The sequence below is a fragment of the Pyxicephalus adspersus genome, chromosome 3, assembly GCF_032062135.1.
Source record: "Pyxicephalus adspersus chromosome 3, UCB_Pads_2.0, whole genome shotgun sequence".
NCBI classification, from domain to species: Eukaryota; Metazoa; Chordata; class Amphibia; order Anura; family Pyxicephalidae; genus Pyxicephalus; species Pyxicephalus adspersus.
The window spans coordinates 118,761,301-118,772,591 of NC_092860.1; the positions used below are offsets into that span (position 1 = coordinate 118,761,301).

At 36.2% G+C, this 11,291-nt stretch overlaps 1 protein-coding gene across 2 annotated transcripts in view; it reads left to right on the forward strand.

Moving 5' to 3' along the window:
• The window catches only part of FAM149A (family with sequence similarity 149 member A), a 46,403-nt gene that overhangs the window by 25,831 nt on the left and 9,281 nt on the right, over window positions 1-11,291 (forward strand). For both annotated transcript variants that reach the window (XM_072406151.1, XM_072406152.1), the window contains exons 2-9: window positions 1,159-1,254; window positions 1,815-1,947; window positions 4,083-4,225; window positions 5,042-5,173; window positions 5,516-5,695; window positions 8,203-8,390; window positions 9,216-9,370; window positions 10,807-10,901. In XM_072406151.1, the coding sequence (XP_072262252.1) occupies window positions 1,159-1,254; window positions 1,815-1,947; window positions 4,083-4,225; window positions 5,042-5,173; window positions 5,516-5,695; window positions 8,203-8,390; window positions 9,216-9,370; window positions 10,807-10,901 (1,122 nt within the window). The remainder of the gene's footprint in view (window positions 1-1,158; window positions 1,255-1,814; window positions 1,948-4,082; window positions 4,226-5,041; window positions 5,174-5,515; window positions 5,696-8,202; window positions 8,391-9,215; window positions 9,371-10,806; window positions 10,902-11,291) is intronic.

The window sequence follows — 11,291 nt, forward strand, 5'->3', positions numbered from 1 at the left end:
ATCCTATACCACCATTATTTCCATTCTCTTTTCCAGCCTGGTGTCTTTGACCATAAAGGTGTCCACTGATGATATAACATTCTCACTGTAGTGGAGCAGCATCTTCCCGACACCCAGCTCTATTCTAGGCATTGACTCGGGGGTGTACACTGCACTACAAATATTTTACACACAGTGTAAAGGACAAATAACATGTTAGGAGAAACGTTTTTTGTAGATCATAGCTCACTACAAAGGCAATATATGGTGGGATTAAAAGCAAAAAATTGATTGATAATTTGGATAATGGTGCTTACTAAGCTTCTACTAAGCTTCTACTATGAAGAAATGTAAATAAAGAGAGAATATAACGAATATAAGAATATAACGGATTTTGACTCTTGGTCCATATCATTGCGGTCCTTGCCTGCACTCCCCTACTGAGGTGGGGCTTTATGTGCCACAGGAATCAGATATTTCTGTCTCTCTTTCCTGAAGAAGCCGATTGATTCAGTGAAACGCGTCGAAAATCATCAGGGTATGCCCCTAGGATTGGGTAACCCAGACAGGAATATGTGATTATGTTTGTTGCACATTTTAATGAGTTTTAAATGTTATGTTCTTAATGTTATTTAATAAATATATGTTTTTTTTGGATACACATGTGGAAATTGAATATGATTTGCCTATAAAGTCCCATTCATTGAGCTAACCCCTCAAAACCCCATTGTTAATTAAATTAGGGATGTGGCCATGTGTTATTTAGGGGGTTGGTCATTCTTTGTTGATTTATATATCATGAAACAACTCTTTATTTTTTTATTTTTCCTCTGTACACTAGTTTCCTTTAATAAATGTGTTCATCCCATCTCTGTGCATGGTTACTGGTCTTTGATTTGCTGCCTTGTAGTATTTTGCAGGCAGCTTGTAGAATGTGGCCTTGCTGGGTCCAACACTCGACCTGTTCTCTGCTCAGTCTTTGTGCATTATTGTGTCACAACTACTTTATAAAGACAATATCTGGGTTTGCAAGACATTTGTGCACACAAAGTGGTTTTAAGGATTATACTTAAAGTATTTGTGTTCAGAATTTAAATGTAATGTATCGTGGTCAGGATATTTTTTACACTAATAAGTTATTACTACATTGTACTGATACATGATTCTGTTGTCTTTTAGAAAAGGATTGTCTCAAAGAAGAACAGACCATCGGGTGGATCCTCTGCCAGTACATTTCACACACCCTGTTCAAGAAGCCATTCATAACTATACATGGTACTGTATGCACATTTGTGAATGCTGAATGCTAACAAACAACATTATAGTAAAAAAATAAATAATTGTATGTACTGCAAAATGACTGATTAACTTCAAACCAAGCAAAAAGTCCAAGAAAATTAATAGGGGATTAAATATATGTAGAAATGTCTCTCAAATACGCCTCAACTTGGATCCTCTGCTTTAGAGTGGTTTCATGGATATACCAGGAAGTGAGAGTAAATCTCCCTTAGAGAAGGAAACATTCGCTTCATCACCCAAATAAGTGTCACCATTGGATGATATTCCCTGGTTGTAATCATCCTTCATGGGACTTTGAAAAAAAATCTTTCAATGTTCATGTTTTTTTTATTTTTTGTGTTTTTCCACTTTTGGTTTCCTACAAATATTACATTAAGTTGACATACTGCCATTTGTACAGTGCTGACTTTAAAACCCACCACATGTCCCTAAACCATATTGTTCATCACTATTCCTCTTTGTGCTGATTTCATTTGACATTGTTCATGATTTTTATGTCTGTAAATAAAGTCTAATGCTTAGATCTCTCTCCTCAGTGAATCGATTTACTCTCTTCCATCCAGTGGACATACTACCCCAACAGAGTTAAATAATTCATGGTCAGGAATACAGAGCTACACTACTGGACTGTCCACAGAGAGGAGCTCAGTCTATTCCTGGACTGATGATGTAAGGCCCAATCTTGATTTGTCTAAACATCTAATAATACATTATGACTATTTCCCAGTTTATCTTGCACTGTGGTCTTCATAACTAGAATAATCTATGACTGACTAGTATCAATTCATTTTTATTTAACCTATAACAGATTTCTTATGCTACACAGGCTGTATAGATGAACCTTGCTAAACAGAGAACATCCACTTCATGTATTTTATTCTGACATTCTAAGTTTATTATTGTTATACGTATTGAAGTATTTAGAGCATTTTAGACTAAGTTATACTGCTTCTCACAATGAGCTTGAAGTTTTAAAGCTCTCCAAGCCTGTTGAAGATAGACTATTATTGGAGAACCTAGGTGATCCAGGAAACCTGATATGGATCTGGTCCTAGGTTGAAAACATTTGCCAACTAATAGCAAATGAGTTTGGGGAAATCCAGAGATGCTATTAGACCTATTATACCCCCTTTTTATTTAGATCTGCAAGTCTCTAAAGGTTGCTGGAATGCAACAATTAAATACAACATATTGGAAAAAATTGCCCCAGACATAAACTTTGGAAAGCCTAATGATAAATATATTCCTTTCCCATCCTCGAGCCACTTGATACTTATAGAAAGGTGTGAAAAAACTGAATATAAGAAAGACAAAGTGAGACCTCTTCAAGCACTTAGAGGCTACTAACAACTAGAAAAGGTCTACAATTCTACAGCAATACTTGCTTGCTGGTCGTCAATCAGTCTTCCATTTTGCTTCTATAGAAAGAAACTTTGCTTCTTAGTTCCTAAATAATTAACCAATAGTAAACAACATATAGCATTGCTGGAAACAATGTTCTTTAAACATAAAGTGTACCTTCAGGAGAAAATAAAAATAAGTCTGTATACACTTAACAAAAAATCAGGAGAAATTAAAAATTCCAAGAGGGGTTCCTAGAGTACAAAAATGTGTTTTTTGCTTGCCAAGCCTGAATTAGTATGAATCGTTAAAAGAGGAGAGATAAGTAGGCTTTTAACGGCAGGTTTTTAGCAGATTCTGTTAATTTAATGTGAAGAGTTCAGATCTTTTTACAACCAACAATAAAATCACCACAATTGATATCCTAACAATTCACCCGTATTTTCCTGTTATATTTCTTAAACAATTCACTCTCTGTGGAGTATCCACATTTTTCAGCCTTCTTATCACTTCATTACCCTTCAAATATTATTATCTAGACCCTCTTTCAGCTTCATCATTAAAGTAACCCAACCCCTTAGTGGGGCAGCTATTGGCATAAATACCTGCAGATGTTTTTATATCCATCATAACCCAGTGGTCATTAAACTCAAACAATCTCAAAGCAACGCCCTGAAGATACCAATTGGTGAAATGTGTTGGAAAACTAAGATTATGTTTTGCAATGTTTGAATAGACTCAAATTATTTAATATATCACTTTAATTGTTTGTTAACTTATTCACGTTTTAAAAATTGTTGGTATGTGGTTATTAATTGTTGATTAGTGTCCAGTCAATCCCAGTTAGAATCAGTATCTGAACTCTTCACATTAAAATAACACACTGCTAAAAACGTTGTTGCTGCCAGTTCCTTCTGTACTCAGTAAATTCCAGTGCTGGTCCAACAATGCCCTCTTGCCTCCATTGCCCTAGTGATGTCTGCAGTCAGAAGCTGCTTCAGCTTCATACATGATAGTGACTGAGCAACTTATTGTTTTCCTATGATGCACATGTATATTAATATTAGAGGAATCCCAGCAGTGCTGAACAGCAGTTTCCCTCTTACCCCAATTATACTTTGACTCTGGGCCATAACTTTAGGTATTGACCATGGGCTTATAGTTTCTGTCCACCGCAGAGGTTGGTGCAGTACTTGATGGGCCACACATGTACAAATACAATATAAAAATGTATTTTATTTTTTTACAAAATGTGGCTAAAAATGGTATTAACCAGGTGTTACATTGCAATAGGGCCATGTGTTGTGTACTGCTTTTAAATCTACTTTAATTGTAAAATAAAGTTTTTCTTTATATATAGGAAACTAAATCTGTTTTTTACCTTTCTGACAAATTGCTTTTCAAGTTATGCGACAAGTAACTAAATAATGTGACAAAAAACATTGTGCTTGTTCTTTTGCCAGGAATTTGATAAAGCTAACGCACAGAGAGTGCATCAGTTGTTCTGGGATGTGGATGAAATGCTGTTTGAGGGTGCTGTCACTACACAGAACAAGAACCTGAAACCAGAATGTAAAGATTGGACTGAGAGATCACCCCATTTAAGGTAATACAATTACTGTATATATCTATTTTTTTTTTTTAGCTATAGTTTTGACCGGTTATGTTTTTTTGTAATATAGAGACACGGTGGCTCAATGGCTAGTCTTTGCAACACAATTGTCTAATGTATGATTCTAGGCCAAGACACTATCTGCATGCTGTTTGAATGTACTTCCTGTGTTTGTATAGGTTTCCTCCCACATCCCAAAAACATGCAGCTAGGTTAATTTTCTTACCATAAAAATTGACCTTAGACTGTATTAATAACATATGACTATGGTAGGGACATTATAATGTGAACCATTCTGAGGGACAGCTAGTGACATGACTATGGACTTTGTACAGTGCTGCGTAATATGTCGGCGCTAGATAAATGATTGGCAAAATAATCATTTACAGGATTAATACTGCACCTGTTAAATTGTCCAACTCTAAAATGTCTAACTCATTCCAGATGTGGAGCTTTACAAACATGTAACTCAACATCGGTGAAAGCAGATTATTAATAATACAACTATATAACTGGTTATAAGGTTTATTTGTACAAAGGTGATTGTTTTGTAGGATTTCTGCACTTTTTAATATATATATATATTAAGATAGATATTAATATATCTATCAAGAATGCAAAATAAAACAAAATACAAATAGAAAATGATCAAATCTAATAGACATATGAACAAGTATAATAATAGAAAAAAAGAGAAAGAAAACAAAATACAGCTATTCATAGTTTCTGCACTTTAAACTGTTATTCTTTTATTAGGTTGTTTGTGTTTAGTGTAATTGCCCTAACTTCAATTATCTTGTTTTTTTTAAGAATATTAGGGAAACAACTAATTTTCCCTAAAGATGAAGGCTTCCAGCACATTCAGAGTAAAACTGCAAGTCCCACAACAGGTACAAGTACTGGATGCCACACATCTGTTGAAGACATTGGATCCTTGAGGCAGTAAGTTTATTTCATCTCCCAATTGCATAATGTTAGGCAATCATAGTGGAACATAGCATTCATAATCCTTTTGAGTCTTACACTCACAATCTTACACTGTTCACTTTTGATCAGACACATTTTTGTGCCTTTATGGTCCTGGAATATCCGTGTTTCAGGTTTTTTGTGTAAAGTACCACTAGAAGAACGTGGTGCTCTCACTGTACAGGATAATGCATTGGAGCTACAACTATTATCCAGGGGAATTAGCATTCAATTCTGAATGGAGAGTGCGGTAAAAATTAAAGTTTTATACCAAACGATTTTTATTTTTTATTTACTGTTTTTCTTTTCTCCTTTCAGGCTGTGTGTGTCTGGGTCGAGGCTTGTTCCTTCAGTGTCTCCTTTACAAAGAACAGAGGAGTCCATACCCGGCGCAAGTTTTTTGGATTTCGAGTCTTCAACATACTCATTTCTGGAGGAAGAGATTTATGATGCAGATGGGACTGTTGAAGAGTTCCTCGCCTATGACAGCAGAGAACAGTAAATAGAAAATTTTATTGTATCATATGAGTGTAAAATATACACACAGAATAATTAAAATTGCAATGCAGTGTAGTCATTGACCTGACTTTACAAAAAACTGTGATTCACGAATTATGACCAGCAAACATCATCCACAGCTTTCTAGAATATTCCTCAAAACAATATTAAATTACTGGAAACAGTCTGCTTATTTACATGAAAGGTAATTAGATAATATTCTGATGTTGCAAATATTGAATGCTTGGTTGTCGGACTTTCATCCTGCTCTTTGGATTCAATGTGAGGTGAGGTAATGTTATTTTTTTTAATTGCAGGGGAAATTAGTTGCCAAAAAAGGAGCTGTGGTCTGTGAATAATTGAGTTTATAGCAGTGGCAGTGGAGAAATAAATATTATTGAAGAATATTGCAAAAACAAAACTTTACCTCTAAAACAGCTGAAAGATATAGGATGCTGAGCTGTGAAAACAGAGAGATGTGTCCATGTCTTTTGTCTTTGACTGGTCACTGGTTTTAGAGACTGGCAGAGATCTTAAAACTTCTCCTGGCCTCCTAGGATAGATCCTTTGTGGTCCCTGTAATCATACCACTGCAGCTAAATAGAGTTACACAGCGCAGGGTTAAGGTTGAAAAAAAAACACTAACCAAGAGGAGGAGAAGAAGGTTTAAGGGTACCTAAAAGTTCTGAGAAAAGTTCAGCTTTAGAAAGAAGTGTCTGTATTCTCAGATATCCAAATCCTGCTTTATACCACTACTACTCCTATCCTAGTACCAAGGTATTAGTATAAATGTAAACATGTGTACAGATGATCAGTAGCAGTTTGATTGCCATCGCAGTTCAAAATGAAAATAGAACTTCAAAGCTGACATTTGTATATACATTGCAATATATATGTACCATAACCAACAGTGGAATTCAAGTGTATTTATTATGGAGGATTAAGTTTTATTTAGTTTTAGTTTTATTATCTTATATTGGTTGTACCAGGTCTGTCCCTCCAGTCCACAAGGCCCACAACAGGCCAATGTTTTCTTATAATATAACATTTCTGACTATTTCTTAACCACTTTCTTACAAAAGAAAGAAATAAAAATTGTGCTGATCCTGACTTTTGTTAACTGAACCCCTGCTGCAGTTAAGTTTCAAAGAGGAACTACAGTCAATCTACAATAAAATATACGTAGATTATATGTGATGTTTGGAAATTGTTAATATTTCTATCTGTACATATTGGTCTATGGGAGCAACTATAATCCATTACTGTTTTGCCTGTGGATCATGTAACTCATATCTAACACTTCTTCACTAGTTTATTTTGCAGCTAGAGATATTTTGTGACTACAGTTTGGCTTCTAAAGAAACATATTTTTACTGTTGTTTAGGTTGCTATTTGCTGACCTTTATTCCAAACTGCTAGTTTCCTTACTTTATTGCATGATAGATCAGCAATGGCAGCTTCTATGGACCTGATTTATTAAAGCTCTCCAAGGCTGGAGAAAATACACTTTCATTGGTAAACCCGGGTGATCCAGCAAACCTGTAATGGATCTGGCCCATGATTGAATACATTTGCTAGTAAATGGCTTTGAATAAATCCATTCCAGGTTTTATAAACCAGGCCATATGTTTTCTTAGTATGGGCTTTTTTAAGCAGGTAATCTCATTTCCAATAAATTAAAAACAGCAAAAAAAGCTCAAACTGGAATCATCTTTATTAATGCTCTAATCCATAGATGACCACTAGATGGAGCATTACGATTCTGTATATAAAACATTCAAATTCAGAATACTAAGCAAATCATCTGGATTTATATTTTTAGGAACATATTACAATAACAAATACAAGTGTACACTTGCTGCAGATGTTTTCCATTTAAAAGACCGGTGTTAATGTCTCTTAAATTTGGGGCTGATATATAAAGTCTGGTACAAAGAAACCTGAGTCTATTTACAGGTGTTTAAAATTAAAACCAGTATGCTTTTTTATTTTTTTTCTAAAGTGATATCTGGTATTAACAACAGCTTACCTTTTAAGACTTTCTTGTCAAGTTATATGAATCCTATTATAAGAGAGATTTAGCGGTTGCCATAGCTTAACTCTTTTTGGCATGCTAGTTGCTTGGCAGTCCATGACTTCAGCACTTTGTGAGCAATTACCCTGGAACAAGAATTCATAAAGTAAAAGTTTGAGCGGTCAATGGCTTAGAAATTCTTGATAAGTCGAGAACATAGAAGATGCTTCTAGGCCATGTTGACATGCTTTGAAACCCATACAAAAATACATGCCATGACAAATGTTAAATATACACAATACTGCATTTATGTTCTAAGATCACAGTGTACGTTTAGCTGCATGGTCCATGTTATAGAAAATTATTACCTAAATTCTGTTATCAACTTGTCTTTTATTTATCTGCTTTGTAAACATTTTTGAAATGCATTTTTATATTACGTTATGTTACTTTTTTATGTTAGTAATAAAATAAAATCTTCTTTAATCCTTAGTGATGATGAAAGTCTGGATCAGAAAAAAGCCCACATACACCAGAAGAGGTCCAGGCGCGGCATTCCTCCTGTGTCCCCTAATGACTGCATTAAAGACTCCGTAGCTGCAGAAGCATTTGATGATGTTTGGAGAACTATTGTGGAATCATTGAAAGAGCTGATTATTAAATCATGGGAACATGGCAACGGTATTGAAAATATTGATATATCCCATGCTATTTCCTAAAGTGAAGCTGCAAGTATTTACATATTTCTAATAAGCAGCATTTGTTAAACAATCCGTTACTGACTTTTTAGCTGCAACTACTATTTACTTCAAATGTACTGAAGCTTGTTCCAGTTTCTCAGCAACTTGGCTTCTCTTCTTCTTACATCAGTGATGGCAGCCTTTCAAACTACTAAACTGATGTAAGCACAGAAAGATGGGCATCAAGGTGTTGAGAAATTGACTAGAACAACTTTCCACTGTGTCTGCAGCTAAATCATTTGGTCAGTAAGTGCTCATTGGCAACCTGCTAACTTTTATTGTAAATATATTGCAACCCTGGGCAATGCAAACCTAGCATATGGCAAAATAAAGCATACTTAAAAGAGTTTACCTTATAGTTACCTAAAGAGTTACCTTATAGTACCATAAGTACTTTTCAGTGGCTGTTGGTCAACAAGGAACAGGACCACTCCCCTCTATTTATATATATTAGGGAATGACTACCTGTTACTGTATGTACAGGTAAATCGCACACAATTAACTTCACGTTGAAAACCAAGTGGATGGCAAGGTAAACTTTGCTTTATATTTGTGCAATCTAATCAAAAATTTTTGCCCCTCTTCAGGTTAACATACATAAAACTAAATTAAGTCAAATCCCAGTAACATTACTGATGGGGAAAAGGAGGATCCAAGAAAGCCAAAATATTAGCAGATAAAACATTGGCTTTAAATTGTCCATGTATCCTAACAGAAATGCATGTCCTGCAACTATTTAGAATAACTAGTTATGTCTTTATTGCAGATGAAATAAAACACTCAGAAACTATACCAAACATAGTAAATAAGTATATTCAGCTCCCGATTCCACGTATAACATCAGCGACAACAGGCGTTCCTCCATCCCGGGGATCAGAAGCAAGGAGTATGTCCTTTGGCACTTATGTTTTCACGCCACAGGTAAAAATTGTAACCATCCCCCTTTTACTTGAGTTTAAAATCTTGAAATTAGGAAATTGCCCCTTAATTACCCGTGGCTATTTAGCTAGCTCAGACACGGCACTCATGCAACGTGTCTCTACTAGTACCGAGCCACTTAGCTCTGCTGAGCATTTCCTCTACACCTGTTGTCTAAATCAATGCTTTTCCTGCCAGCTTCTGTGTTAACCCCTTATTACCCAGTCTGGTGTTTCTCTGCTTGTTCCCTTGTGCTTTTCCGGTGTTCCTCTGTCTGTGCGATCCCATTTCACCTGTGCCTCGTGTCGCTTCCTATGTCTGCAGTGGCCCCTGTGTCACTGGTGTCTATTTCCTAGATCTCTGGTTTTTGACCCCTGGCTTGTTCCTGTCGTTTCTTGCTTGCTGCCTGCTAGTGATATACTACTGTGCATCATCCTGTCCATCCTGGTGTGCCCAAGGACCGCAACCTGGCAGTAACCAGCTGCGCAACATCTTCACCACTAGAGGCTCTGGAGAAGACTTGGTTGCTGCTTAGATTGTGCTCCTTAGCCTTTCTCAGGGCTCAGACCACTGTTGTGCAAGCCATAGCGCCCCCTACAGGCCTTGTCTCCCTGAGCTTGACACCAGGAATAATTGCCTATGTCTAGGTTATGGGGATGTTGATACATTTGATCTTTATATGTCATGTCATTTTTGCTGTAAAAGCAAAAATACATTTACCCCTACATATAAATACGCAGAACTAAAAGTAACATCAACAGCTTTGTGTAGATCATCGGAAGCTTAATCGGTAGATTGCTTCTCCTTTTATATATGAAAAAAAAAAGAGCTGTTCCTGGTTATAAGTCATTAGCCGTTCACATCTGGGACTTTTGCCTGCTTTAGATTACTATTAAAAAGTTACAATTAAATATGAGGCATGCAAAGAATGAGGAAGCATGTTAGCTGCTTTGCAGTTGTGTTTTTTCCTTTTCACATGTACTAAGGCCAGTGTCAATGGGCTTACTTGGATTTCAGTGCCAGTTGCTATTCAGATTGTAGTTCTTAATCCTATTTATGTTGGACACAGGCACTCTCCTTACTTGATATGTATGTCAATGAAAAACATATTTAGCAAACATCTGACCTCACTGGACCTATTGAATATCATTGTACAACTGGGTAGGTATATTCAATGATCACAAATACTATGCTTAAAAACTTGCACATAAGGGCCCATGTTCAAAACATAGCAACTGGTAAACATAGTTTCTGGGTTTTTAATTTCTTTTTGTAAATCAGGTCCAACATCCCTGAAGTTCCTTTTAACAATATGGCTGTTAGAACCTTCAAAGTATCAAGCACACCAAAACATGCCTCATCCTAGCTGAACACCAAAAACATTATATTGGATGATTTAAATGATCAGAATAATAAACAGTTTTTTTTTGTTGTTGCAGACCAGTCGTAACCTAAGTGGTGACCTGAATGGAGTAATGACAATACAAGCTAAGCCATTACAACACAGACATTCTGGTCTGTCTGAGAAGACACAGTAAGTGTATAATTCATATGCACATACATTAAATAGATTTACCGTATTTTTTGCCTTATAAGACGCACTTTTTCTTCCCCAAAACTGGGGGGGGGGGAGTTGGTGCATCCTACATGACAAATGTGTTATAAAATAATTAAAATAAGATACTCACCCGATACCCGATCCTGCGTGTGTCTCTTCTCCTCGCTGGCTGCATGCAGCGTGTGTCTCCTCTCCTCTCTGGCAGCGTCGTGTCTTCTCCTGGCTTCAGTACAGAGCGAAAGAAGCCGGCACAGCGCCCCCTGCTGATCCCTGTCCTAATTGCCGTACAGTGGAAAAAAAGCACAGAGTGATCAGAAGGGGAATTTGAATGACACAGAGTGATCAGAAAGGGAATTTGAAAGGCAG